The sequence below is a fragment of the Aureobasidium pullulans genome (assembly GCF_000721785.1).
Source record: "Aureobasidium pullulans EXF-150 unplaced genomic scaffold scaffold_9, whole genome shotgun sequence".
Lineage (NCBI taxonomy): Eukaryota > Fungi > Ascomycota > Dothideomycetes > Dothideales > Saccotheciaceae > Aureobasidium > Aureobasidium pullulans.
This window is the reverse complement of record NW_021941029.1, coordinates 199,919-227,132: the sequence shown is the minus strand read 5'-3', so window position 1 is coordinate 227,132 and position 27,214 is coordinate 199,919. Positions and strand designations below refer to the sequence as shown.

At 51.3% G+C, this 27,214-nt stretch overlaps 14 protein-coding genes across 14 annotated transcripts; 8 read left to right on the top strand and 6 right to left on the bottom strand.

The window, feature by feature from the left end:
- Positions 1-315: 315 nt before the first annotated feature.
- On the top strand, positions 316-1,120 carry M438DRAFT_355245 (uncharacterized protein; the record flags this gene model as incomplete). Its single annotated transcript, XM_029907020.1, has 4 exons — positions 316-457; positions 518-569; positions 678-861; positions 935-1,120. 4 exons carry the CDS (start codon positions 316-318, stop codon positions 1,118-1,120), a joined length of 564 nt encoding a protein of 187 aa, XP_029760486.1.
- A 449-nt stretch (positions 1,121-1,569) lies between these two features.
- On the bottom strand, positions 1,570-1,789 carry M438DRAFT_345454 (uncharacterized protein; the record flags this gene model as incomplete). The annotated part of the gene is made up of 1 exon (XM_029905457.1): positions 1,570-1,789. The coding sequence occupies exon 1, from the start codon at positions 1,738-1,740 to the stop codon at positions 1,570-1,572; it is 171 nt and encodes a 56-aa protein (XP_029760485.1). The 5' UTR covers positions 1,741-1,789.
- A 269-nt stretch (positions 1,790-2,058) lies between these two features.
- Positions 2,059-3,868, top strand: M438DRAFT_296575 (FAD dependent oxidoreductase). The gene is made up of 2 exons (XM_029901910.1): positions 2,059-2,607; positions 2,668-3,868. The coding sequence occupies exons 1-2, from the start codon at positions 2,355-2,357 to the stop codon at positions 3,837-3,839; spliced, it is 1,425 nt and encodes a 474-aa protein (XP_029760484.1). The 5' UTR covers positions 2,059-2,354; the 3' UTR covers positions 3,840-3,868.
- M438DRAFT_345453 (60S ribosomal protein L6) lies at positions 3,714-5,159 on the bottom strand (the record flags this gene model as incomplete). Its single annotated transcript, XM_029905456.1, has 4 exons — positions 3,714-4,282; positions 4,343-4,678; positions 4,870-5,033; positions 5,126-5,159. The coding sequence occupies 4 exons, from the start codon at positions 5,157-5,159 to the stop codon at positions 4,130-4,132; spliced, it is 687 nt and encodes a 228-aa protein (XP_029760483.1). The 3' UTR covers positions 3,714-4,129.
- A 481-nt stretch (positions 5,160-5,640) lies between these two features.
- Positions 5,641-7,655, top strand: M438DRAFT_318555 (uncharacterized protein; the record flags this gene model as incomplete). The annotated part of the gene is made up of 5 exons (XM_029902798.1): positions 5,641-5,691; positions 5,756-5,807; positions 5,863-6,355; positions 6,617-7,365; positions 7,419-7,655. The coding sequence occupies 4 exons, from the start codon at positions 5,641-5,643 to the stop codon at positions 7,164-7,166; spliced, it is 1,146 nt and encodes a 381-aa protein (XP_029760482.1). The 3' UTR covers positions 7,167-7,365; positions 7,419-7,655.
- Positions 7,656-7,801: 146 nt separating this feature from the next.
- On the top strand, positions 7,802-10,190 carry M438DRAFT_273432 (uncharacterized protein; the record flags this gene model as incomplete). The annotated part of the gene is made up of 4 exons (XM_029900637.1): positions 7,802-7,909; positions 7,969-8,548; positions 8,618-8,980; positions 9,037-10,190. 4 exons carry the CDS (start codon positions 7,802-7,804, stop codon positions 10,188-10,190), a joined length of 2,205 nt encoding a protein of 734 aa, XP_029760481.1.
- A 384-nt stretch (positions 10,191-10,574) lies between these two features.
- Positions 10,575-11,984, bottom strand: M438DRAFT_345450 (eukaryotic translation initiation factor 3 subunit H). Its single transcript, XM_029905455.1, has 4 exons — positions 11,916-11,984; positions 11,819-11,858; positions 11,287-11,759; positions 10,575-11,228 (listed from the first exon to the last, which is right to left on the bottom strand). The coding sequence occupies exons 1-4, from the start codon at positions 11,930-11,932 to the stop codon at positions 10,655-10,657; spliced, it is 1,104 nt and encodes a 367-aa protein (XP_029760480.1). The 5' UTR covers positions 11,933-11,984; the 3' UTR covers positions 10,575-10,654.
- A 302-nt stretch (positions 11,985-12,286) lies between these two features.
- On the top strand, positions 12,287-13,436 carry M438DRAFT_345449 (polysaccharide deacetylase). Its single transcript, XM_029905454.1, has 2 exons — positions 12,287-13,072; positions 13,123-13,436. The coding sequence occupies exons 1-2, from the start codon at positions 12,413-12,415 to the stop codon at positions 13,408-13,410; spliced, it is 948 nt and encodes a 315-aa protein (XP_029760479.1). The 5' UTR covers positions 12,287-12,412; the 3' UTR covers positions 13,411-13,436.
- A 199-nt stretch (positions 13,437-13,635) lies between these two features.
- Positions 13,636-14,756, bottom strand: M438DRAFT_273551 (uncharacterized protein; the record flags this gene model as incomplete). The annotated part of the gene is made up of 2 exons (XM_029900646.1): positions 13,636-14,277; positions 14,334-14,756. The coding sequence occupies 2 exons, from the start codon at positions 14,754-14,756 to the stop codon at positions 13,636-13,638; spliced, it is 1,065 nt and encodes a 354-aa protein (XP_029760478.1).
- A 412-nt stretch (positions 14,757-15,168) lies between these two features.
- On the top strand, positions 15,169-17,216 carry M438DRAFT_335086 (uncharacterized protein; the record flags this gene model as incomplete). Its single annotated transcript, XM_029903773.1, has 2 exons — positions 15,169-15,294; positions 15,345-17,216. 2 exons carry the CDS (start codon positions 15,169-15,171, stop codon positions 17,214-17,216), a joined length of 1,998 nt encoding a protein of 665 aa, XP_029760477.1.
- A 1,021-nt stretch (positions 17,217-18,237) lies between these two features.
- M438DRAFT_273360 (WD repeat domain phosphoinositide-interacting protein) lies at positions 18,238-19,545 on the bottom strand (the record flags this gene model as incomplete). Its single annotated transcript, XM_029900630.1, has 1 exon — positions 18,238-19,545. The coding sequence occupies one exon, from the start codon at positions 19,543-19,545 to the stop codon at positions 18,238-18,240; it is 1,308 nt and encodes a 435-aa protein (XP_029760476.1).
- Positions 19,546-20,151: 606 nt separating this feature from the next.
- On the top strand, positions 20,152-22,734 carry M438DRAFT_210637 (uncharacterized protein). The gene is made up of 4 exons (XM_029899408.1): positions 20,152-20,277; positions 20,342-20,994; positions 21,055-21,705; positions 21,757-22,734. The coding sequence occupies exons 1-4, from the start codon at positions 20,265-20,267 to the stop codon at positions 22,387-22,389; spliced, it is 1,950 nt and encodes a 649-aa protein (XP_029760475.1). The 5' UTR covers positions 20,152-20,264; the 3' UTR covers positions 22,390-22,734.
- Positions 22,735-23,309: 575 nt separating this feature from the next.
- Positions 23,310-24,079, top strand: M438DRAFT_345443 (uncharacterized protein). The gene has a single exon (XM_029905453.1). It carries the CDS (start codon positions 23,536-23,538, stop codon positions 23,932-23,934), a length of 399 nt encoding a protein of 132 aa, XP_029760474.1. The 5' UTR covers positions 23,310-23,535; the 3' UTR covers positions 23,935-24,079.
- Positions 24,080-25,137: 1,058 nt separating this feature from the next.
- Positions 25,138-26,675, bottom strand: M438DRAFT_210614 (uncharacterized protein). The gene has a single exon (XM_029899407.1). The coding sequence runs from the start codon at positions 26,507-26,509 to the stop codon at positions 25,451-25,453; it is 1,059 nt and encodes a 352-aa protein (XP_029760473.1). The 5' UTR covers positions 26,510-26,675; the 3' UTR covers positions 25,138-25,450.
- Between the last annotated feature and the right edge of the window lie 539 nt (positions 26,676-27,214).

Below are 27,214 nucleotides of genomic sequence, written 5' to 3'. Positions count from 1 at the left end.
GGATGCCGTGGTCTCGTGCTCAGTGGGATGATCTCCTCAGAGCTCCGTACACAGCTCTCCCAGCTTGGCTCAGAGCTTGAGCAAGGACGACCTGTGGTGGTCCAGTGGCATGCAACAGTCTTATGACCCCGCACGGCGTGACTGCTGTTTAGGTATTTCTACAGTCGACTCCCTCTGCTCTTGCTCTTCTTCTTTCTCTTCTCAAGATTGCCTTGTATCATCAACAAGTCGGTCTTTTTACGCTCTCATCAATTGCCTAACACCCTGTATCAGCTTCTAAGCTTCTCCCAAGCTTAAACACCTCCAGTTCCAACCATGTCTGCCGAGATTGAACACCCCCTTACCAGACTCGACTCTGCCGTCTCTGACACCACTTACGAACCTGGCCATGAGAAGAAGATCAGCCACCGTAGAACCAGCAGTACCGTCTCGGGAGTATTCAGGATTGAAGACCTAGGTAAGTTGAAGCTCGAGGGCCTTTCCTCCGAGGCTCACATGTGTCTGACTGTACGTCCAGAACATGAACAGGTTGAGCTGCAAATAGCACCGGAAACGCAAAAACTTGGATGGTAAGTCTCCCTGACCCTAATGTGATGCTGTTGCCTTGACCCCTTATCAAAGTAGTGTTGGGGTCGGGTTGACTGTGTGCCTTAGCTTGAGATGCTAACAACGTCCAGGAAGCTGAACAAGAACCCAAACACAATCGACGACAAGGACATGTTGAAAAAGTACCTGGTGACGCCGCCAGTCAAGAAGATCGACCTCCACTTCCCATTAGGGCTCAACATCACAGCCCGAAACCTCAAAGGAGTGACCATCAAGGATGCAGTAGATGCAATCTACAAGCAATTCAAGAAGAAGGTATGTCTTGCTGGATTCATGTGCTGTTCTTCGATCTTGTATGGTATCGAGGCTAACCACTGCTGTGATATAGGAAGACGATGACATGGGTGAGAACCCCTACCTCGCTGGTTTCGAGTGGGACAAAGAAGAGTGCTACACCCGCTTCATCGTTCATCAAAAGAAGACGGCCGGCACCAATGATGGAGCCCCTAGCAGCGGCGGCAAGAAGAAGGGCAAGAAGGACAAGAAGGAAGAGGCCGACCCTCTATTGATCTAATCGGCATCAGTGATGTCCGTCTCCTTCAGTCTCTTCTTGCTCCGCTTCACACTCCTTTCAAGCGATCAACCGCGGGCCGGATATTGAGAGGCATGTTGTGGTTGTTGAGTCGCTCCGAGAGCGCAGGTATATCGTTGTATTCATCAAGACCATCGGGTTTGGGCCATCTGCTGGTGTATGCCGCTAGATTTCTGACTCGTGTATTATTCTTTTCCGATAACAGCTCTTGCTCGTGAATGTGCTGCGCTCTTGCGTCTAGTGTTCGTGTATTGCGCCTGGTGGTAGTCGACAGAGTTGAGCACGTAAAACCTGGCGCGTCGCTGCTTGGGACTTCCCTCATCCAAGGTCCATGGCCAACGCCCGAAGTTTTACCCAACAGCTTTGACCATCTCAAACACAACCGAGGAACCCTTCCTCAGGCCTCAACCAACAATACCTCATTGCATCTGTCAGAATTTACCCACCATAATGATGGAATTGTCGTTTACCAGCCACCTGCAACACTGCTGCAGTGCCTCTGGGTAGTAGAATATTCTATCATGACTTAGACTATTCGACATGCTAGGCAATTCTCCAAAGCACTCCACAAGGCGGTCCGTCGGTGAGCGGCCGAGTCTCATGTTGATGTATTGAATCTTGTGAACATGTAGAAAACAAGAAGGACTGGGAGAGTTTGTGAATCTCGTCAATCTTCATCATCCTCTCACTAGACTGTTCCTTGTACCAGCATCAGCAGCCATGCATTTCTCTGCCACAACTCTTTTCCTTCCAATGCTCTTAGCATGCCATCAAATATTGGTATCAGGCCTTTCGTTCAGCCCTCACCAATACACCTCAGTACCAACCGCACGAGTCACATGTCCTAGGGCATGGTTTAAAGGCTTTAACCTCGTATTTGTGTTGTCCGATTGTCTACCGTAGCCTCTTATATATCTCGAGCTCGCAGAGCGAAACACATGTTCTTACCAGAAACTCGATGGTATTTGAAGGCTTGCTCATACTTGACATTCAGGTCGATGTTTGGGAGAAGATCGACAACCACCGAGGTCTTTGGTCGTACTTTCCCAGCTTGACAGCCCTGACCTCTTACTCCGCTTTGCTTATCTTTGACATCGCATCAACTTGCCTGAACGAGACAACATAGGTCAACATCTATAAAAACAGCACGACTCGACCTCTTGATTCTTTGGTGCACATCGCAGTCATAGTTGTAACTTGAATATATCTTGACACCATGGAGGAAAGAGCTCGTATTCCCGTCAGCTTGCCTCGACCCAACCCCACCACTTCATATTGGCAAGAATCACCAGACGAAATAGCGAATCTGCAAAGTACAAAAGCATTGCCAAAATATGCCGACTATGTCATTATTGGCAGTGGCATCAGTGGTGCGGCAATTGCCTATAATCTACTTGAGAAGAAACCAAACAGCTCTGTCCTCATGCTAGAAGCAAGACAAGCCTGCAGCGGTGCCACAGGTCGCAATGGTAAACCAACACTGTTGACCTAGCAGAACCAAGTTGCATTTTCGCTGACAAGAAATCAAGGCGGTCATACGAAAGCAGCAAGCTATCGCAGTTTCCTCGACCATGAAGCCGAGCACGGCATCGATGAAGCAATCAAGATAGCACGACTCGAATACGCCAACATCAGACAAACTCATGCTCTAGCTCGAGAACTGAATATTGACTGTGCATCCACACCTTGCGACACTGTAGACATCATCTACGATGCTGCAAATCTGGCTCGAGGCAAAGAAGCCATTGCTCGCATGCAAGAAACCATGGGCCTCGATGACCCAGCAGCAAAGTATACCGTCTTGTCTGCCGAGGAAGCAAAAGAACAATTCTACACTCCTGATGCTCTGGGAGCGTTTGTGTACGAGGCTGGAAGCGTCAGCTCCTATCGCTTCACCATAGGGCTGCTGAAGCATTGTATCGAGAAAGGATTGAATCTGCAAACGAACACGCCGGTGGAAGCGATCGTGTCAGATGACGACTTCGATTCGCAGTCGCCGAGATGGATTGCGCAGACACCGAGAGGGAGTGTTGAGACTGCAAATCTGGTTGTTGCCACCAATGGGTATACCGCGCATCTGTTGCCGCAGATGCAAGGCATCATTGTTCCTTTGCGTGGGCAAATCACTGCGCAGAGACCAGGATCAAAGTTGCCAGGCTTGGACACGACCTACTCTTTCATCTATGCCAGTGGTTACGAGTACATGATCAGTCGACCGCCAGGCACGTCGGACGCTGGCACCATCATCATTGGTGGTGGACTGGGACGACAGAGGGACGCAGGTGCATCGGAGTTTGGAAACACTCTGGACGCCGAATTGAACCGGGAGATCTCAACCTACCTTTATGATTGCACAGCAGGCTACTTTGGCGATAACTGGGGAGAGGACGCGAAGGGAGGGAGAATCGTCAAGGAGTGGTCAGGGGTGATGGGTACGAGTTCGGATGGCCTTCCATATGTCGGAGCCATGCCAGATATGCCGGGCGTCTTTATAAGTGCCAGCTTCAATGGCCATGGCATGGTCATGTGTCTCAAGTCTGGAGAAGCGTTGGTTGACATCATAGTTGAAGGCGGAGAACAGGAGTGGTTTCCAAAGGCGCTTGTGGTGAGTGCTGAGAGATTCGAGAGGAAGTTCCAGGGGAGGTTGGACATGCGTGCGCCTGGCGAGGCGTTGTTCGACGATCGTATGGAGAGACTGTAATCTGTAGACAAGTGACGAATGAAACTGAGAGAAGAAGTTATGGAAATTAGAAAAAAGGTCGTTGCGGCACTATGCGCGCCTCGGACATGATATTTTGGAAGCCTTTGAGCAATGATTTTCATGTTTTTATAAGAAAGTCGCAGTGCTTTGTAGCGGGGGGAGGAAAAAAGAACAAGCCCATGTCCGATTTTTGGTGTAACATCAAAGCGCCGCAGTAATATTGCTCACCACGCGCCCTTTCCATTCATTGACCGCGCAACCAAGTCCATTTGTGTGTCGTGTCAAATCGCTTAGAAGACCATCTCGTGGGGCTTGTCGCCCGATCTAAGGCTGAAGGTGGAGCCGAGGTAGGAGATGAGGAAAGGCTCCTTCTTGAGGCTGGCAAGGATGGCACGGTCGACGGACTTCTGGTCCTCGGCGCGGCCAGAGGCAACCTTCTTGGCCTGTGGGAATGTATCAGTATTTGGAGTGTCGCAATCCTTCTTTTGATGGTGTAATCGTACCTCAGGCTTCTCGCCCTGCTTGAAGAAAGCCTCCTCGCCCTTGGCCTTTGACTTCTTCTCTCTGGCGAAGTAGGCGTCGCCACCGACCTTCTCAACGACCGATGAGTCGATGCCGGAGATGTCAACCTTGGTGGATGTTGCGATAACGTAGCGGGCGTTGACGCGTCTGAGGGGGACACCGTTGACCTTGAAGGGGCCGGTGACGAGGAGAACACCCTGGGGGAGGTTCTTGAGGAGCACAACACGCTTGCCACGGAAACGGCCAGCGAGGAGGATCAAGACGGTACCGGGCTGGAGGGAAGCGCGAGGCTTGCAAGGGTGCTGGGTCTTGCGGACCTGAAGGAGGAGGAAATCATGTCAGCGGACTTTGTTCGCTGAAGCATCGAAACACGGCCTGAGCGAGAGAAAGAGCGCAATGTTGGCCGGATCGATCGAGTGCGCATATGTGTGTATCCTGTGCAAAATCCGTCTCTTTCTGCTCATTCTCTCGGGCGTGTAGCGTGCGGTGGTTGCAGAAAGTCGCATACCTTCTTAGCCTGGCTGTCGTCCTCGGCCAAGTAGTACTTGGGGGCCTTCTCGGAGGCAGCAGGGATGACCCGCTCACCCTGTTGGAACTGCTTGGTCTGCTGGGCGGACATTTTGGCGGGTTTGGCGACGGTAAGGGTGGTGTCGTGGATTTGTCGTGTCTCGTCTTCACAGAACGGAATTCAAACTCGGTGCGAATCCATGATCAAAATGCGGGAAGCGAGACTGTGCGCCAAGCCAACTCCCCCGACCAATCACCGTCCGTGCTGAGCGTCGACCTTTGCCTTTGCATTGATAAAATAGTCTCCCATTCTGCTATCAATTCCTGCTCACTCCCATATATAATCATAGTAGAAGATACAATGAGCTCAAATGGCCTTCTTGCTGCAGTTCACTGTCTTCGAAGGACATCAGGAGTCACAGGCATGTTTGAGACGTGAATTCAAGGCTTTTTTACCAGCATTCCACATGTGCCCGTTTCTTTGCTCTTCTGTTCACTTGTCTGTATCTAATCATCATGTCTTCTCTGATATTAAAGTATTGGGAAATATTGCTGCCATTTCCTTCTCAAAGGCAAATAACTTTGGACTCCAAAACAGTGAAGGGAAAGTGCTTGGCGAGATCGGCGGTTAGCAAGACCGACGGTTGTTGAAGCTCCAGCACGGCGGCGTCATCGTCAAGTCCGTTGTCTTGAGCAATTCCAAACACTCCAGCACTTTGATATCAACCTTCGACCGCATCAACTCCATAATCCATCATCACACAAACACATTATGGCTACCGACGCTCTCATCACATTCAAGGCTGGCCAGTGCGACGTAAATGTATGCTGAACTTCTGTAACAATGTTTCGTCGTCCTTCAGAGCTAATGCGCATCGTAGGGCAAGAAGGTCAAGCCTGATGCCACTCCTGGCTATGTCTACCTGTACGAAGAAGATGGTGCGCCTCTTCCGATCCTATTCACCATTGGACACCTACTAACTCCATCCTACAGAGCTTGTACACTTCTGCTGGCGCGCTCGTTCCGCCCCACCGACCAGCCCCGAGCTCGACTTGATCATGTTCCCTGGCGATGCTACCTTCACACCTTACACCGGCAACACCTCATCAGCCGACACGAAATCCCCTACCAACGGCCGTATCTACATGCTCAAGTTCTCATCGTCCTCTCAACGCCACTTCTTCTGGCTTCAATCCAAATCACAACACCCTAGTGGCGACGCAAGCTGGTTCAGCTCAAGAGACAAGCGCTATGGCGAGATTATCAACCAAGTCCTTGCTGGTGAAGAAGTCGATGTTGGTTTCGAGGTTCAGCGTCTGAGAGGTGGTGAAGACGATGATGATGAGGGCGATGATGTTGACATGGAGGATGCACAACCCGAACACCACAGACAGGGAAGCGGCGGTGCTGGTGCAGACGCTACTGGTGCAGATGCCAGAGATGAGGGTGAAGCCAGCCGCGAGGGTGGTGCCGACGGCGGTAGAGCGTAGGTTCTCCCTTTTTCTTTACGATTCTGCTCTGATATAGGACATTCGTTGTGCTCTGCTCGTAGACGAGCGACCACTATTGAAGCGATTTGGAGCTGGGAAAAGGCGTTGCAGGGGTTCAATACCAGCAAAGTTGCATGAACAAGGGGTATTTTCGCATTACGACGATAGCATGTATCTCACCATCAGACAACATTGTGTCATTGTGGTATCTCAAAACTTTCCAAGAACCAATCAGCTGATGTTTTGTGTCTCCGTAGTGCTCCTCCCGGCGATGCAAACGATGCTGTTCAAAATTTCCTGAGATCCCTCCAAGGTTCATCAGTTGGCTCGCAACAACAGCAACAGCAACATTCATCTTACGATCGCCCATTCACCACTCTCTCGGAGCTTCTCTCGACCGGCAACACTATCCCTTGGCTGTCATCAACCTCGCCTCAGCAAATCGACGCACTTTGCATGCACCTGCCTCCGTCCCTCTTCCTGCTAGCACAGGAGTCCGCTGCAACCACTTCCTCGGCCGAGCCCAGTGAAGAGACCGCACGCGCAGCAATCGAAGCCATGGCTACTGAACAGAAGCGCGAGTTGCTGCAGCGAGTCCTCCGCTCGCCTCAATTGAACCAGAGTTTGGGCAGCTTGACATTTGCTCTGAGAGACGGCGGTCTTCCTATGGTCTCGGAGGCTCTCGGCGTCAAGGTTCAGAACGGTGGTATGGTCAAGGGCGGCAGCGTGCCCCTTGGAGGTGGTGAGGCTGTGGAGGCCTTTGTGGAGGGCGTCAAGAAGGGTGTCCAGGACAAGAAGTCATCTTGATTCTACGTCTAGACACGCTTGATCCAGCAAGATTGTTCATTCACAGCTTGCTACTATGTGTTGATAATACGAATATATGTTGAAACGCATGGCCTCCAGACGTTGTGCGAATCCCTATCGGCTTCTGATTATCCGCGAACACTTCTTCGCATTTCGTCCTTACCACTCTCAACAGGCTAAACTCTTCATCTTCCATTAGGTGAGAAATCACATAGCTAGAACAATATTTGGCATCCTCGCTGACTCATCTAGTGTCCCGCATTCTAGTCCCACCATTCGGTACAGCCAATCTGCGAGCTTATCTCGTGGCGTCTGTACCTCTTGATATGCCACTGATACGCTGATAACAACTCCCGTCGCACTCCATAACACAAGGCCAAAGGAGCACACATGCTTTTTTGTCATGACGCGCTTGTGCATTGCTCCGCGCTGCTCAGGATAACAAGTACCGATAATTACAAGAAGAGCTGTAAGTCCATTCGAATCGGTAGGTCTGGATTTTGGTTTCCTCATACAACTTTGTCTTGTCAGATAAAATGTCACATACTGATGAGAACACCCCTCTTCTTGACTCTGAACAAGCGCCCAATCGTCGTCTTAGCAGGCTGATTCAACGAGATGATGAAGCGAGTTCGATGGTCAAAAGCCATGTTAGTGTCGAAGAGCAAGCCATGGCTAACAGCACGATTGGCGAAAGATTGGCCTATAACGACTACACCACCATTGACTGGCTACACGATCTCGTGAGCGTGTTCCCTCTGTTCCTTCGAGATCTTGGATACTGATAAAAGAGGTAACATAGGTCAAAGACTCCTACCGTCTCCGCACCATCCACGACAAGAAAAGCATACGCGGAAAAGCCATCGCTGCCTTCGACTCCTCCTCAGGCTGGATAGCCGCAGCGGTGATTGGAGCCCTAACGGCATGTGTGGCCTACATCGTCGACATCTGCGCCGCCACAGTCAGTGATTGGAAACTAGGACATTGCACATCCAACCCCTTTCTCACCCGCGAAGCCTGCTGTTCCTCCCAAACCTCTATTTCAGAACCCCCCATCACCGAATGCGAGCTATTCAAACCATGGGGAAGCAGTTATGTGGCTAGTTTTAGCATCTATGTCGCTTTTGCACTGTTGTTCGGTATAACGAGTGCGAGTTTGACTATGCTGACAAAGGGTGAATTGCCATCTGCCGGTTCGCCGGATGCCAAAGATGAAGATGGTGTTGAGAAAACTGCACCTGCGGGAAAAATAATGTATATGGCTGCTGGCTCCGGTATCCCAGAGATCAAAACTATACTCGGTGGCTTTGTGATTCCTGATTTCTTGTCATTGAAGGTTCTGTTGGTCAAGGCTGCTGGTGCTGTGTTTGCTGTTTCTACAGGTGAGTTACCACTTCTTGATATCTGGGGTTGAAGACAGGATGATGCTGATCTTTGGTGTATTTGAACAGGCATGTGTCTTGGTAAAGAAGGACCATTCGTTCACATCTCAACTTGCATGGGCTACCTCGTCGCCTCTCTGTTTCCCAAATACCGCGACAACGGTCGAAAAATGCGAGAAATGTTGAGTGCGGCTTGTGCTGCTGGTCTCTCTGTGGCTTTCGGTGCACCCATTGGTGGTGTGTTGTTCAGCTACGAAGAAATCAGTACCTACTTTCCAAGGAAAGTGCTGTGGAGAGCATTCTTGTGTAGTGCTGTTGCTGCTATGGTCTTGAAGGGGCTGAATCCGACTGGAACGGGAAAGTTGGTCTTGTTTGAGACGAATTATGGAACAAGCTATGGCGCTGTGCATTATCTGGTTTTTGTCGTACTTGGTAAGCACAAGGAAGCCCACGTTGAACAGAAGATGACGACACTGACAATCACACAGGCATAGCAGGAGGTATCTTCGGCGGTGTATTCTGCAAGTTGAACTTCCTTTGGGGCAAGTCCTTTCGCAAATACGCCATCATCAAGAATTATCCGGTGTTCGAAGTCTTCCTCATCGTCCTCGCCACAGCTTTACTCCAATACCCCAACCCTCTGATCCGCGAGCCCGGCGACATGATCATCAAGAACCTGCTTGTCGACTGCAAGACCGAAGACTCCGCAGAATCATGGGTCTGTCAGAATGAAGCTCGCACAGATGGAAATTGGGAATATATTGGCTGGTTGGCATATGGCACGCTTGCCAAACTCGCACTCACGATCATCACATTCGGCATCAAAGTCCCTTCAGGTGTCATCATCCCAGCTCTTGACGCCGGTGCGCTGTTCGGACGTCTCCTAGGCCAATGGGTCGGCGGCATCTCTCCAGGCATCTTCGCCATGGTTGGAGCCGCGGCCTTCCTCGCAGGCGTCTCAAGAATGACAATCTCATTATGTGTCATCATGTTCGAGCTCACCGGCGAACTCGAGTATGTGATCCCACATATGATAGCCATCCTGGTAGCCAAATGGGTGGCCGACGCCTTGGGCAAAGAAGGAGTCTACGATTTAGCGCAGAATGTTCTGGGCCATCCATTTCTGGACCTCGATCACAGTATGGGTTATATCCAGCTGGAAGATGTTTTGGTCGAGGAACTCCTTCCGCCACAACACACGATGGAGCAGATTACTATTCATGTACCTGCTAGCAATAAAGTCAGGAGAGAACTGTTGGAGGAGAAGTTGGTGCAGCTGGAGAGTAGAGGGTTGATGGACGCAGGACTTGTGCTCGTTCAGAATGGCCAAATGTTGCAAGGTTATCTGGCGGAAGGCGAGCTCGAATTTGGACTCAGAGAGTTGGGTAAGTTGTATCCTGCTGATGCAGAGGTGAGACTGTTGGGTGATGCGGAAGAAGGCGAGTTCGACCTGTCGAGTTTCGTCGATCGCACACCTATGGTTGTCTGTGCCAAGGCACCGATGGAGTACGCGGTTGAGATGTTTGGAAAGCTGGGGTTGAGGCATTTGATGGTGACTGAGGAAGGTACGGGAAAGTTGATTGGTGTCATCATCAAGAAGAGACTGGTGGCATATCTGGATGCACTGAAACACAGAGGCTGAAGGAAGTAACGAACCACATGAACCTGCTTCCTGCACCTACACATCGTCTAAATTCGTCAGGTTCATCAATGCCTGCCTCAGAAGGCCAAGTAAAAATAGTCTCCCAGGAGTTGTTCGAAACTGTCCTGCTGCTATGAAATCTCAAAGTGTGGTCTGATCAGTACCTGAAGTTGAAAAAGAATTCATTAATCACTCATGTGCCTGCGTCGTCTAGAAGCCTACAGAAATGCCCAGTATCCGCGCTTTTTGTGTCACAGATTTCGATGTCTTCTTTTGGATTTCGCTCCGTAAAACGCCGTTTCTTTTGTGTGCCAAAAAGAGAAAAAAAAGGGGAACCACAAATCATGCCCACATCATTGCCCGGATATCTTTCTTGCAGAAAAAAATGCTTTTCCTCGCTTCTTCTTCTTCTCTCTTTAGATGATGTCCGTTTTTATCTACAACCAAAGAACGTAACAAGAAGTTTAGTCGTCGCTGGGGACGAGGTTCGACTTGACAGCGAACATCTTTGCGGAAATGGAGGCGGTGAAGGCATCGACCTGGCGGGCGTACTGTTCGACTTGACGGCTGTTGACGAGAGTCTCGAGTCTTGAGGGCTCCTGGGGGAGCTTGAAAAGCTTCTGCCACTCATCCTCGGGCAAAAGGGGCTGCTTTGTGGCGGTACGGCTGGCGTTCTCGGCCTTGCGCTTTGTCTGCCATTGGGTGATCTTGGCTTGCTCACGGGCGAGCGAACGTTGGTAGAATTGGTAGTTGTTAAGCTCGGTGTGGTGGGTCTCTATGCTGTCGAGGAGGAGGTCGCAGGTCTTCTCGAGGAAGGGGTCGATTGAGAGATCGAGCGAGTCGAAGTTGGGTGCCAGGGGCAGAGAGGTAAGAGAGGGGTCCTGCTCGAGGGTGGCGAGGCTGGGAGGGAAGTTAAGGGCCTTGCTCGGGGGAGGGGTAGGCAGTTGGTGGAGGAAAGAGGTGAGGAGGTGCGAGTTGTAGACGACGACGGGCAACTCGGTGAAGATGTCCTGGTAGCGGAGACCGCTCTTTTGCAGGCTGTGATTGCCACGTCAGTATAACAGCTCTGGAGTGCTGAAACGTCTTGTATGCTCACCTCTCAGTGGTGAACTTGCCCTCCTTGTAGGCGGCGATGAACTGGGGAGAAAGGCGGTATGCGCGGAGGTTGAGGCTGCCCTGGGAGCTACGGCTGACGTCGTGGACGAGGGTGATGGTGCGCTCGTTGGCCTCCTTCTGGTAGTAGAACTGGTTCTCGATGGCGGCGAGGCTGACGAAGTTGCCCATGCTGGCGCTCATGTACCAACCAACGCTCTGGGCGTCAACGTTGACTTCGCGAAGCATGCGGATCATCTCGCTCTGGTATGCGATGTTGGCCTTTGCGCGGGGAGCGGCGATCTGAGCAGCCAGTTGTGCGTCGTTGGCATCACCGACAGTGGCGCCTCCGTCGACTTGGGGCATGTTGAAAGAGTTGGTGACCTGCAATTGGCCCTCGATGTCCAGACCGACCAGGGATCCAGTTACGATGCTGGGGAAGACCTGCGAGCTGTGCTTGATGATGCGCATCACCACCTGTTCCTCGTGTTAACCATCTTCTTCTTTCGCACTCTGTCGCTTTCGTGGTCGCATACCAAAGCGTCGACGCGCACTTCGCGCAGGGTTGTCTCGTTGCTGCTCCTCTGTCAGTACTGGGTCCGTAGAAATCGCAGTCGAACAGTCGTCTCTTACACTGCAGTCTCTGCCATTTTTGCGATTTGGAGATGTGTATTGCGTACGAAGCGGTGCACTATGTTCTCTGCTCCCCAACTTTCCCGTCGTTGTCAATATGAAAAGTCTCGACGACCCGCCGGCTGAATTTCGGCTTGGCACTCCAGCTCAACTCAATCTCCAGCTGTTCCTGTTCCTGTTCGAGGGTCACGCAACCAACACTTTTCCCTTTCTCTGCTCGAGTACTTAGGTACTATCAAACTATAACCACATTACTAGGACTATCTACACTCGGATTTGCCCATGAGTGAAAGCAAGAAAATTATCAAAAATGATTGCACAAAGTGGCCACCTATTCGGGAGCACCTTCCCTTTCGAGCCACGATACATCCATATCAACCTCGCATGTAAATCCGAAAAGCAAGTAAGTGGTGGCATAAAGAGCAGGCGCAATCCGCGTTTCAATTTCTTTTCCCATTCTTGATCCTGTCTTCAAACACACCCACCAAAACTTCAACATGGCTTCCTCAACCTCATCCCCTCACACCACCAATTCAAAGCAAAAGATCAGGATCGCCCTCTCCATTGACTTCGACGCGATCTCCGGTTGGCTGGGGACATCCCAACATCCAGATAACAACATGGCCGACCACTCCTCTGGCTATTTCAGTGGCTACGTCGGTGTGCCCCGTCTCCTGAAAGTCTTCTCCCGCCTCGGCATCTCGAACAAAGTGACTTGGTGCATCCCTGGCCACTCGATAGAGACTTTTCCAGCACAGGCGAAAGTAATTGCAGAGTCAGGGGCTGAGATTGCATTGCATGGTTATGCTCATGAGGGCAGTACGCAGATGACGGCGAAACAAGAGAGGGATGTTTTGGTAAAGACGATGGGGTTGGTTAAGGAGTTGACGGGGAAGCAGCCGAGAGGCTATAGAGCGCCATTGTATCAGATTCAAGAAAGGACGGTCAAATTGTTGCAGGAGTTTGACTTCCTTTGGGATTCCAGTCTGGCTCATCTGGATAGCTCGCCATATTTCTTGCCCAAGGAGATAGAGAAGTTGGAGACTATTGAGTTTTCCCCTGACAAGGAGGCAAAGGATTGGATGAAACCTTCCGAGGACTTTATGAGATTGGAGAAGAGTGGTTTGGTGGAGATCCCGTGTAACTGGTACATGGAGGTCTGTATACTGTTGCTTCAAATCAACGATATCTTTACTGATTTTTGCAGGACATGACACCGATGCAATTCTTCCCCAACGTGCCAAACTCTCAAGGATTTGTGGATGTTCGTCTAATCGAACGTATGTGGATGGATCGCTTCGAGTGGCTGAGGAGTGAAGTTCAAGATGGAGAGGAGGAAATGACGATCTTTGCTCTTGTCCTTCACCCCGACACAAGCGGAATGGCACATGTGATTGGAATGATCCAAAGATTTTTAGGATGGGTTCAGTCGTTTGGTGACGAAGTCGAATTCTGCACCTACGAGCAGATTGCAACTGATTTTGGTAAAAAGTAATCAATGCCCGATGTATCTGTTGGCCACCACACGAGTCTCTCACTTGGAATTGTATCACTGCAATGAGTTGTTCTTGAAGGATATCGAAATTCTTTTTTGCCCGATATATAAGGCACAGATCTGTAGAGAAAAGGTAAAGTAACAAGGGGGTGTATTTTTACAGGAGAAAAACCAAAACGCCGCATGGATGCAAACCACGTGTAATCAATAATACAAGCAACGAGCTTATTGCTGAGAGAGCTTGTTGATGGCGTTTTGCTTCTCCTGAGCCATGACCTCTCCGATTCTTGCGAGCTGTTCCTCGGACAGTTCGACGGGGTTTGCGAGTCTCTCCTGTCGCCTTTGCTCCTTGAGCTCGGCAAGAGGGGTGGAGACGAGACTGGCGAGGTTCTCTCTGTGCTTGGCGGCGCGATCTTGGTCCTCCTTTTTGGCGATGTATTCGGGCTCGTGACGGCTGCGGAAAATGGAGTACTTGTTTCTCAGCTCGTCAATGACTGACGGGGGCATAGGGGGTTGGAGCAAGTAAGGACGGTGTGTGGTTTCGTCGACGGAGATACGCAAAGTGTCGTCGTCGTAGCCCTCTGCTTTTTCGGCTTCGTCGTTTTTGGGCCATGGTAGAGGAGTCTTGACACCAGGAAGGAAACGTTGACCCTTGTTGTATTCGCGGAGACCGGACCTGCGCTCTACCCATCCAGCATTGCGCACGTCGACTTTGTCCAGAACGACATCTTCGAAGTGGCCGGTTGTTTGATCGCGAAGAGGGAAAACGAGCCTGACGTGGTCCCAGGGAACGGGCATTGACTGTTGCAGAATCGAACGGTTGTCCTTGTTCTCCTTGCGTACGTATTCGGGTACGTGAAAGTCGGCCTGCGATAGTGGTTAGCATGTTTCTCGCAGTGGCGTTCGCAATTGAGCATGTGTACCTTTCTCAACTCGATGATACGCAGGAAGCCAGACTCAGCCGAGACTTCCGAAACGTTTCCGACCTTTCCAGCATCCTTGCCCTTGATGACCAGGACTCTGTCGCCGACAGCAAAGTCGGACTTGAAGTTCTTGTACTGGGTCCAGTGGAGCTTGGGGACCTGGATGACATTGGGGTCGACGGTTCCGTAGGTTTCCTTGTGTTGGCCAGTATCGCGTCTGGGGGCGAGTTGAGGGCCGACTTCATATTCCTCGCGTCTGCGGTGCTTCTCGGCCTTGAAGTAGATGCCCTCCTGCTTGCCTCTGCTCATGGCCTGCCAGCGCGCATTCCATTCCTTTGCATTGTCGACCTTGCTCTTTTGCTTTGCGGCACGGCGCAAAGCCTGGTGCTCGGCAGCTATCCTTCGCTGTACCACCTTCTGCATTGCGACTCGAACTGAATATAATGGACAATTGTGGGCGAAAGTCGAGCGTCTTGGAAGCGGGCTTGCGGGCTTGCGGGCTTCGAAAGTTGCGGTCGACTTTGACTGTGATTGGCTGGAAGCGGGGGAGAGAGTCCATATTCGCGCCAAGAAGGCGTTGCTCTCTTTAATAAAGATGGCGGATGGTTGCTAGCCGAGGGTTCGAGAATCTAGTCTAGACATAAACAACTCGGCCAACTTTCTCCAACCATCACCAGTATCCTGCAGCTAGTCAGTGGCATCGCATCAACAACCATGCCGCCATCTCCCACTTGAAGACCAACCCACGCGCCAGCCTTCTGAATTCCGAAACACGACACAGGCTCGTTCCTTCCTCAACTGGATCCATCGCGGATAGAAGTCCCCGGTCTTCAGCATGCCGAGTCTACTTGCACCACGGCTGAGCTGCTTCTACTGTGGTTCGCGATCTCCACATGTCAAAGACGGACGTACGCGACAGTTCACTTGCACTGTATGCGATGCAACAAACCACCTGGACTCTGTATGCTAAACACCCATTCTCAACTATGGACAAGACTGACGTCGTGCCAGAAAGGCGAAATTACCGACCCTCCAGCGACTTCGAACCTGAATCAAAACACATCATTCGCTCACCCTCCTCCGCGACCGACATCACCAATACAATCCGAGTCCACCGAACACTTCTGCAAGACATGCCTCAAGAACCAACAAATTGTCGCAAACCTCCTCGCAGAGTATCTGCCGGCCGATGACGATCCGCAATACAACAAGTTCGTCGCAGAATACCCTCAGTACAGGAAGAACCTCGAACGTCGCTATCCCCAAGTCTGTCCTAGATGCGCCCCGAAAGTGCAGCAACAGTTGAAGAAGACGGTATACGGCGCACGAGCTGACTTCCTTTCGAGGAAGATTGAGCAATCAAAGTCTCAGTTTGTGAACAACCTCTCTACTCCGGCCTCTCTTGGCATATCCGCCTTGAATGTCGTTGCTCTAGCTTGGTGGGGAAGTGCTCTCTTTCAGGCTTACTGGCATACCTTGGCCTTCTTGGGCATTCCGGGAGATTGTGAGGAAGTCGCAGGTTTGACCCCTCTCATGGTCGTTGGCTGCTCCGTTAATGGCTTCCGCTCACATATGCTACCCGCTGGTTGTGCTCACCTCTTTGTCGATCTCGTGAGGAAGTCGCTGTATGTGAGCTTCTGGCTAGTGTGGTGGAACCCAACATTCAAGGACAGACTCAGGTTTCCTTACAGAACCCATCATGCTCTCGGTCTTGCCGACTTCTATCGTTACCAACTTGTCATTCTCGCCCTAAGAGCTACCGCCTGGTTCTACCTGAGTGGCCCGTGGATTGAGGGCTCGGCTAGTGATCTCAACAAGGGAATGCATGGATGTGCTATTTTGTTCATTGTCCTAAGCACAGTCGCTTCTTTGCGCACCATTGTCTACAGCACTGGGCCTAGAGTCTCATGGAAGACTAGCAATGAGCCTCTTATTGAGCCCGGCAGCTTCCATCCTCCTACTGACGACTTCACTAGTCAAGCATCACCACATCTTCCCACCATGTCTCCTTCACGTCAGCCATTTCCTCTAGAAAATCTGGGTACTCGTTCGGCCGCCCGATCAGCTACGCGAGCTGCATCGCCACTGCTGTCGCGCTTTGGGCCCCTTTCGCCGTCTCCTGCTCCATCTCAAGATATGGGCGACAGCATGGACTGGGAACCTATCGGTCAACCTTCACCGATAAGACCCAGTCACGCTGCGCAAAGCAATGCTGCATCCGCCATCCCTGCATTTCTGCGTCCTGCCGCTAGTATGGCAACCGGCGAGAAATCTCCCTTTACCGGACGCCTGCCACCAGCTCCTATGTCTCCTGCACACCGCCTGCGAAACCCTCCGGCGCCACCACAGTTCAAACCAACCCCTCTGTCACAACAACGCGACTTTTTCAAGAAGATGGGTCTCTCCAACAACATCCCTTCACTATCCAAGAAGTCTGCTATGACAGAAGATCACGACGACGAAGACTCGCCAAGAAAGCCCGCCGCGTACATGTCCAGTCTGGACAGAAACAGAACAAAAGACCACTTCGAACTGCACCCACCGAAATGGACATTACAATCCGACATGGAGGCCGCAACCAAAGGCACAGGACTGGAAGACATGTTCACCTCAAGCTTTAACATTGCCGATGAGCACGACCCCATGACCCCGAGATCTGCACGTCGTACTGCTGCTCGTGCATCCGCCAATAATACACCTAATGGCTATGAGAGTCGTGGTATCTTTGACAGAGCCCCTGTTGAACCTATTATGCCAGAAACGACTGCGGAGATTGTGAAGCGAAATGCTAGGGAGATGGCACTACCGGTTGGACTGGCAGTCGGTGCTGCATTCTTTGCTTGGGCTAGAGATCCTGGTGCTAGAGAGTGGATGGGGTGGTAAAATCGATGATTGGTGTTTATTCCTTGTTCCAAAAGCGTTGGTGTGGTTTGGTGACTGGCGTCTATTCTGACTCTTGTGATGGACAGTGATTGCCGTATTCACGATTGAAATGAAATGTAAAAATCCGTCTTGCTCATTGAGGTGATGCGTTCCGTCGAAAGTGATTGTGGTGAATTCCTTTGATCAATGACTTGATTTGATTCATCATGTCATCTCAAGACCGAAACAACCTTGAAGAATCAACACGAAGGACTCTTCCGTAAGATAGCTCTATCTCTTGGACTTCACATTGGCAAACAAATGCAGAATATATCGTCGTCAGAAAATGCCAAATTCACGACAGGGTGGCCCTGCTAACAGCACTCAGGATCCATGACAAAAACGCCTCACCCTCCTTACCTTACTCGAGCCATATAATTCCTTGCGTTATTGATACAGATCAGCAAGCATTGGAAAAGTATGATGAAACACTCTTCCGCGTTACTTTCTCTCGAATCGATTTCATACGATTCAATGCCGATTTCTGAAAAACCCAAGCAGGTAAATGCATGACTTGAATGTCCGCGGAAGTTCAGATGGGAAAAACGCATCGGTAAACATATGTAGTAGAGAGCTCAAAGGCAGGAGAAGAGAAGCAAAGTAAAGAGTACATCAAGTAAAGATTGATTTCTTACGGCAAAGACTCCGTGTGCCTGAATTACCAGTATTATCCACTGGTCGGAGAAGAAAAAAGAACGCCGTCCCTTATGCGTCCGTCATTGCGCCTGTCCACCCAACCCAGATCGCTAAGAAACGCAAAAAGTCAAACAAAATCCACAGCCGGAGAAAGGCCAAGCGGAGGTGGGGTGAAAGGAGGAGATGGTGAGGCGGAGGGAGGAGAGACTCCCATGGGAGAAGGAGATGAAAGCAAGGGCGGAGACGAAAGCGAGGATGGATGAGAAGAGACAGATTCCAGTTCGGCAACGAGATCATCGACAAATGCATATCGCCAGGCGAGTTCGGTTTGGTGGTCTTGAGGATCCTATTCGGTGTTGAAGCCGCTATGCGTTTCGCTCCTTTCGCGCACAGAATGTTGCCTGACTAGAGTACCCTCGCCTCCGTTCTCAAGATCGATGTTGTAGATCAAGAAATCGCCTTCGCTAGTGGCGACCATGACCTCGGGAGCAGCTTCTGCCATGGCGACAACGCTCTTCACAGGACTACCATTACGGCCCTTGGGAATCCTCACCCATGCAAAATCTCGAGTCGGCTCCCAGATCTCGGTGACTCCCTTGGGCAAGTATCCTGCGGCACGAGACACGAAGGATGTGGAAACGTTTTGAGAGGTACGTCGGACCATGGACATCCAGCCAGGAGAGCGTAGGGGTTTTGCAGACGGATCAGCAGGAGAGTCTCCGAGGTTAGTGCTAGATGAAGGATCAGAGGATCCAGTGGGACTATCACTGCGATCACGCTGGTAGCGTCGCGGTGTTGAGGGGGCGTTTTCAGAGGGAGATTCCAGACCTTGTGGCATGGTGTTGTCGCCAGAAAGACGGAAGATGTGGATGGTCTCGGTAGCACTGGAAACACAGAGTAATGTACTTCTTTCGTTGAAAGACATGCTGTGGATTCTGGCAGGCATGCTGCCTCTGCGGAACTGGTAGAGCTTCTGGGCGGAAGGAATGGCGAAGACACGGATGACAGTGCCCTTTTCAGAAGCTGTAGCCAGCAATGTACCTTCCTTGTTCATGGCTATGCAAGACAGAGGGGCCTGGTGTGCGGGAATGACCTTGACTTCTTGCATGTCATTCGCATCGAAAAGCATGACATCTCCACCCATGGGTTCTGGTTGTCTGGGGCCTGCCGGAGGGACGTGTGTCGGGGCAGGCTGAGCCATGTATTCCTTCTTACGCATGGGGTAGGCGATGTAGTTGTTCGTACTGTCTGGCGAGAGAGCGCAAATGGCATACGGGTTCGAGGGAGTGACGAGCTCGCTAAGCAGCTTCATGGACGAAACATCGTAGACGAAGATGAGGTCCTCCATGACGACGAGAAGACGTTTACGGTTGAGCTTGAGGGCGCCGACCCTCGCAGGGAAGGTGAGCTCGCATACGGTGGTCTGGCGTTTTGTGTTGACGATGCGCAAATGGCGCGGCGACAGGATCATGGCAACGAGCGAGGTCGAGAAGAGCATCTCGAGGATGGCAATGTCGCCGGATGCGCCATTCTCGGTGAGTGGGGTCTGGAACAGGAGGGCGAAGGGATTGGTCGAGTAGACACGCATGCCATCCGAGGTCGCGACGGCCAGGAAGCTATGGTCCTGGTTGAAGGTGATGTAGTTCAGCGCCATGGCGGGCGGGGTGCCAGATGGTGGGTACGTCTAGTAATGAGTCGAGATACGGCAGAGTGCTGCGCCCATGGTCTGTGGGGGAGTAGTGATGCGAGATGGTGGGTGGGTAGGTACAAGTATGCACGTCAGTTGTTCGTGATGCACGTCAGTTTGGCGGGTGAGGCAGTTTCACAGGCAGCTTGCAGCACTAGAGACATGCATGTCATTGCAACATCAGCTTTTGGAAGGTCGGTCTTGTAAATGACTCGCCGGGCTGCGCGGATACTTAGCCCTGCTCGCTGCCCTCGTGCTGTTCGTGAGCCTAAATGATGATGCCCTCATTAGGGTTTATACGCAGTTAGGGTACGGAGTATATGTGTGTGCTACTAAGATAGTGTAAAATCGTGCCCTGTCTGCGAACCTCTTCTGTTGCTGCGTGCAGACAAACATTGGACATGGAGAAAAGGCGTGGCCATGGGCAGAAAGCGAGAATACGACGGGGAATCGAGGCATACGACGGCTAGTGGTCGTAGTTGCCGGCTGTGCGCCTCTCTGTCCCAGGGTGCCTTCTTCGCTCGCTCGTTCAGCCTCAGCCCTTGATTCAGAAGGAGTGTCACCAGCACCTTCCTGCCTTCGCAACCGTCGCCAGGTACTTTCCAAAATCCCAGGGCTTCGTTAGGGCTCCTCGGTAATCGTTTTCCACAGCCCTAGACGCAGGTTGATGAGATCCGCCCAGAAACATGAGTTCGACGTGTGAGTTCGGGTGAGATTCCTTCCCTGCCAGAAACCATCGCTAATGCCCTCGCGCGCCATAAAGCCCTCAATAATGCCTTCTACCAAGGCCATGGAATCAAGCGGTCCAGAGACGACGTCTCGCAGCCCTTTTTCGACCAAGAAGTCTTCGCCGCCCAGAAACGCGCCCGTCCCGACGTCGACTATACCAACGACCTGAACCCCTCACAGTACCTGCAATCTGCCTACGACCCTCTGGCTGTGTACAACAGACATCCGGACACCGACTTTGCCCTATATCACCAGCCTTCCCATCTCGCATCCGCCCACCCCCACCCACAATTCGAAGCCGTCCACCCGCACATTGCAGCCCAGCCCGTCCAGCATCACCAACACCAGCAGCAGCAGCACCCCTCTTACTGGGGTCTGCCCGTCCAGCGCGTGCCTCAGCATCAGCCGCTCCCCCAGCTGCCCTCTCAGCCTCAATTGCAGCCTGCATTCCAGCCTCAGCCTCAACCACAGTCGCTACCCCAGACTCCCCAGCAATACTACAACATGCCCACCGAGCACGCGCCCAATGCCTCATATCCTGGCATGAGTGATTGGTGGCAACCACGCCCGAGTCCGAGCAACAGCGCTGTTGAAAGCTGGAACTATGGAATTGAAGAGCCGTGTGTCTATGGCACTGATGCCAGCCAACATCTCAAATTGCAGAGTCTAGCCACTCTCGACAATCTAGTACGTTGGAAACAGAGACAGATAGCCACCTAAAACCATCCCTGCTAACGTACCCCGCAGTCTACGCAGATCATCCTTAACCTGGCCAAAGGCTCGTTGAATGACATCTTATTGCTCACCGCAGGCCGGGATCATGAGGGAAGTCAAGCATACTTCACCAGGCGGACTCTGTTCGACCAAACACGCAAGGTCTATGCAAAGAATGCAGTCTTCATTGACATGCATACTTTGCCTGCCTTTACGGCTTCACAGCAGGAAGTCGTGCGTAAAGCGAACCGTGCAATTTTCATTTCAAGTATCCTTGAAGGCCACGACATTAGCTTCTTCGACCTAGACTCTCGCTTCCTGGAAACCTTCATTTGTCCTGGCCAGCGCCTGCTCAAGTGGCAAGGCACCATTTTTCTGGAGCTGAAGACACAAGCCTACATTGCCGCCCTAATGAATAACGATGGCCCGGCCGAGTCTCTGCTTGACGAGTTATTCCCTAACGACTTGGCCGACCAACTTTTGTCACGCCATCCAGATGCCCCAAACCTTGCCCCCAGTGAACAGGATTTCCTTGACAGGGCTCGCGCAAGAAAGCAATATCTCTTTGACGAACCCTCATACGACGCATATAGCACTTTACCCAGGAAATACGGCTGGCACGACTTCTTGCGAGAGTTTGCAGTATCACTCAGCAAGAACGTCGAGGCTGTCATAAACAATCCTGTAAGCCAATCTCGCGTGCAACTATCCGGCTTCTTGCTAATCACTGTCTAGGCACGAACCCCCGTCAGCCAGCCTGGCATCATTTCACCATCATTTAGAGCCGGGAGTCGTGGAACACCATCATCGGGCAGATTTGGAAGCTTGAGCAGTCCCATAGCAGGACAGCAGGATCTACCTAGCGGTCTCGCAGGCCAGTATGGGCCAACCTCGGAGAGTGCACAGCGACAACCAACACCCTTACGACCGAGTCAAAGAACGCCAGATATTGGCCAGTCCAATACATCACCAAAGGCACGATCAAAGCCAACCAAAACAGGCGGCAGTGCCACACAACGTCAGCCTTGGAAACAAGAAGAGGAGGATGCACTTATGGCTGGCCTTGCTGAAGTCAAAGGCCCCCATTGGTCACAGATTCTCAGCTTGTACGGTCGAGGCGGTAGTGTCAGCGAGGTGCTCAAGGACAGGAACCAAATCCAACTCAAAGATAAGGCACGCAACCTCAAGCTGTACTACCTCAAGATGGGCAAAGAGGTCCCCGAATGCCTACGAGGTGTTACCGGAGAACTACGCAAGAGAGGCGGTGCGCGAGTACGTGCTGCGTTAGGTCTCACAGACGACGACAACGCTACGTCGAAGAAAGCTTCAAGATCTGGTACGCCGCTCGATCCGTCACTAAAAGCATGAGTATGGCCTTGATGGTCATGCGAACTCAGTACACATACCATTTTTTCAATTTGTCGATAATTACTCTACAACCTTGTCAGCTTCAATCGCTCGACAGCATTTTGTTTGCTCAATTCTTCGATCAACCCCAATTTCCGCTTCAAACTCTCTCATCGATCCGGTATCGATCACAACCATCAGCGACTACAAAACGATTACCAGCACTCGAACTCCAATGTTGCGCGAAAGCCTAGCCTATGGCTGTCTCTTACACATCTTGCCTGTTCCATGCTTTACGCCAATGTTATGGCCACCACACTTCTCGTCCATCCAGGTAGCCCATTCTGGAGATCATCATTAGCCACTGGCACCCAAGACAACATCCGCTAATTCGTGTACTTACTTCCCATTATTATCCTGTTCTCTTGCCACGAGAAGTGATTGCGCGCGCATACTTAAGTACAGTCAGTAGAGTTCTGTAGAGAGATTGGGGTGGTACCATACCACATGGGAAGACACCCCCAACCCACCAGGCCTTTGTTTCTGTCCTAGGATAAACATTGTCGATTTTGCAGAATTCCTCGTCTGAAAGATTCTCCCAATGGTATGAACCAATCCAGGTCCAGTCCAGGTCGTGGTTGCCTATCATGCACTCTTGCTATATCATTGTTAGTACATCTTAACCAGTGTACGAGTAGGACAAGCCAGAGTTTACAATTTGTCGAGGTAGGCCGGATATGTCGGGCACAGCGAAAGCAGCCGAAGCAGCAGCCAGGAAGCCAACAAGATAAGTGGCTGGGCGCATCTTGTGTGTCGTGTGAGTTGTATGAGGTGTCTGGCTTTTTCTTTTTCAGTCGGTGAATAACGAATCTTGCAAGAGTAGGTAAATGTTGCAGACAAAAGAAGGTAGAACTCTGCTCGAATAGTTCGATGACTCAGGATGAGTCGGGTCGAGTTCATTCATGAGACTTCAACTCCTTCAACTCTCACACTTTTGAGGCTGTTGCTCGAGTATGAGAACCAACAGGTCCCTCCACAATTCAACTCAAACACGACCAACCAAGGAAACTCTATTCGTGCAGGGTGTGGGCACACATAAGGGTGGGACCTGTCACTACAAACATATTCTTTGTTTCTCACGCCTCTTCCATGTCAGTAGAGAAAAACATGTCTCGATCGCCATTAAACACCATCGCCGAGGAAACCTCTCCTCTGCTCCCCCAAAATCAGGAGCCGACTGAAAAGACCACCGCAAACAATCAACCACCACGTCCAACCTTATACACACTCTCATCGTTCCCGAATCTTTCTCCTCAAACCTCCGCATCATCCTCTACTAATTCAACCCACGACATCGAAAGCCTTCTCACCCAAGTATCCTTGAACAAAACCAAGGACAGAAACAACGACTCCGATTCTCTTCACGGACCCGGGTTTTGGTTTCCCGAGATCATCTTTGGCGCGTTTCTTCTTCTGGGTGGCATAGCTGTTGTGGGATTTCTTTCTGTGTTTTTTGTTTGGTGTGTGCAGGTTATGGCGGGTTGGTTCGGTGTGGGACCGTATTGAAGGATGTCATTTGTTGGTTTCCTTGGGTCCTTCCAATAAACCAGGAAGGGTCAGATCTGCTCGTGCAAACCGCTTGTTGAGATGTGGTGCTCGAGTGTGTGAGAAGCAGAGACAGGAACATAGACACAAGTGTAAACAAAACCCAATACTCAACATTAGATTCGTCAATCAGTGTGAGAATACCCAATACATCCAGTGGTGTGCGTCTGTCTATCACTGCTGTATGCATATCTGCTCCTCAGGTGATTACATGGTCAGTCACTTCTCACTTTTCATTGTACAAATAAGAATTGGAGGATTGTGTTTTGCATTGCAATGTTGTCTCCAACTGATGTAGCTCGGCATTAAACAAAAACCGTAACCAGAGATATGATGATGTGGAGGAGTCTCTAGACCTTGAAGTTATCGCCCTGCTCATGCATCCTCACCATGCCGGATGTGAAAGACAGATAAGCAGGGTGACATGGGTCCGGAGACTGCAAATGACCTCCCTTATACACATCAGCAAAAGTCCCTTTCATTCCTGCCAACCACCAGGGTTGGAGAAAGGGAGATTCATTACGCAACCCAAAGACCAAAATCTCAATCCCAAGTCCGAACTAGCGGTACTTGAGACATGACTGAGGAAGGGATGGTGCTGGATTCCCATGCGAACCTTCTCAAACCGAACTAGCAGTGTTGAGATGATAGGCAGAAATATTCAGCACTTGCGCATGCTGCATGCAGCTGACAATCTAGAGGACGATGAGCATGCCAGACACTCTTCGCAAACCAGGTGTGTCAGCCCAGTCTTCCTCGGAGGACGAACCTTCACCACCAGGGCTGAAGGCGCCCTTCCGAGTCCTGCCGTGTCAACGAACATCAAATCTCAAGACCCGACTAGCAGGTGACAAATGAATAGTCCAATTGACGAAGCAGGTCGAATCCCGGAAAGGGAAGGTCGAATACGTCCAGCGTATTCCTGTGAGATGTGTAAGGAAAAACCAAAGAGTCCTGCCCTTTCGAAGCCGTGAGGCCTGTGATGTCTCCCGTTTTTGCTTTCCCGTGCAATCGTGACCTGCGTTTGCATAACAATCATGACAAGAAAAGAAGAAAAGAAAATGGCGCAGTCGACCAGCAACGTGCGAAACATCAGTAAAAACAAACAAATAACAAAAAAAGCAAACGCTTGCTCAACAAGACCCAACAAAAGCAAAAAGAAAATGCAAAGTCGCTCGCTCAAATGACATGGAGAGTTGAGTTGGAAAAAGATAAAACACCGCCCTTATGCGCTGTGAGAAGATGAGCCGGGAGAGGCTCTGGCTTGTACCAGGATGTAGAGATCGCATCGCATCGCATCTAGATGAGGTTAATTTGTCGACAGTCCATATAATTGCCGGTACCAGGTTGGGGACATGGCAGCCTGCAGTCTCCGAGGGAAAAGGTTGGGATGGGCCAGATCACCAAACTAAGAGGCATGCAGTCAGTGCCATCGACCGACGTGCTGTGTCTAGCAACATGTGCTTAAGCCGTAGTACTAGATGGTAGCATACTGGGGAGCGAAGACATTGAAGCTCCAGCCGAGGCCGTCGAAGCCAGTGTTTGCCATGCTTGTGCCACATGAAGGCAAGGCGCTCGGCAAAGGTACCATGGGCATAGACATGACGGGTATGCCACTGGCTGCCTGTGCCGCGGTGTAGAATGGCGGCTCAGAGACGTGAACAGGTGACTGGCTGTACGAAGGCGTCGGCGAAGGGAGCTGCACAGGGTCCATACCAAGAGACGACCAGTATTGAGCAGGCGGGTTGTTGGCAGTAGAGGTCCCTGGATTTGACGGCAGAACTTGCCATGGGTCTACAGGGTTGGGCACTAGAGCGTATGGCTGAGCAGGCTGCCACCACTGACCGTTTACGAAACACGTGTCCGGCATGATGGGGGCAGGAGCGATCAGATCGACGATACGCGGAGGAGGCGGAAGAAGAGGCAAGAACAGGTTCATAACAGCAGTCTTGACGTCGTTACTGCGGCCTTCGAGCAGCTCGCCGGCGCCTTCCTCTTCCAGACCCTCCAGAGCTCGGGCGCCTGTGCGGTAGACGAAGCGGTTGACGGCTTGTACAAAGGCTTCTTGCATCTTCTTGATCTGATCAACCTTCTCGGGCCAAGCATACGTACTAGCAGCAATATCGACAGAGTAGATATCGTTGTGGTAGTCGATCAGAGCGTCGATGGTGTCTCGGGTCAACTTGAAAGCGACCTCGTGCTGTGAAATCATGTCGACATGGACAACATATGCTTGGATCGGGGTGAGATTGTAGTTGGCGATGGCTTCCTGTAGAGGATCGGCGTCTTTGCGTAGCTCCGAGTCGGGAGCGTTTGGCAGCATGAGCGAAGACAGCAACCAAATGGCAGAATCGGCGCCGAGTGTTTCGGTCAAGAAGCGATAGTGTTGCGGCACGCTATTGAGAGGACGTTTGACTCGACTGATGCGCTTCAGTGTCTGGGTAAGCCATGTCTCGACCCTGGAGCCTAGTACAATGGTGGGATTCGACCGAGGTGCGAAGGCTGCTGCCGATGCAGGAAGAAGCTGTAGAGGCATTGCTACTACCAGCAGTAGCGATGAACCTGGCGAGGTGACCGAGATAGGGGGCCTCGGTATATGGACGTGGTAGATGCGATGCGATGCGATGGTATCCGGCGGGGTTTATCTTTTTCCGAGCGGTATTGGGCCTGCTGGCCGGCGGTGGTCGCGCGAACAGGGCGATATGCTTTTGTACTGTGAGGGTTAGTAGACTCGTAATTAGTAAGGTAAGAGAGAAACAAGGAAAATGAAGAGTGTGTTGAGCAAAGGACTCTTTTGCGAGGATGGTCGAAGAAAAGCTTCTTTGGAAGGCGGGGCTTTTCAGTATTTGAGGACGACGACAAGACTCGATGCAGATGCAGATGCACACGGCTGATGGTGGCTATGCCGCGGCACGCTTTCACGCTGCTTCATGCATCTCTCCGCTTAGTGCGTGCGTGCTGAGAGACTCGCTCCATCAGCTTCCCTCAGACTGCCTTCTATTTTCGTGCAGTCGAGCTTCCTGCAAACTGCTTGTACTCGTCAGTCTAAAAGTCCCTTTGCTGGACACTTGCTCTCCACGCGCCCTTCGTCCCGAGAGAGTACCGAAGTCTTCGTCAGCAGCGCCATGCTGTGTTTGAGCACTAGCACTGCCATCTTGACATAGACTTGCCATCGTGTCTTGCTTCTTCCTGTCGCTGAACCATCATCATCTTGAGCCCTTTGCAGGCGACTGCTCGCACA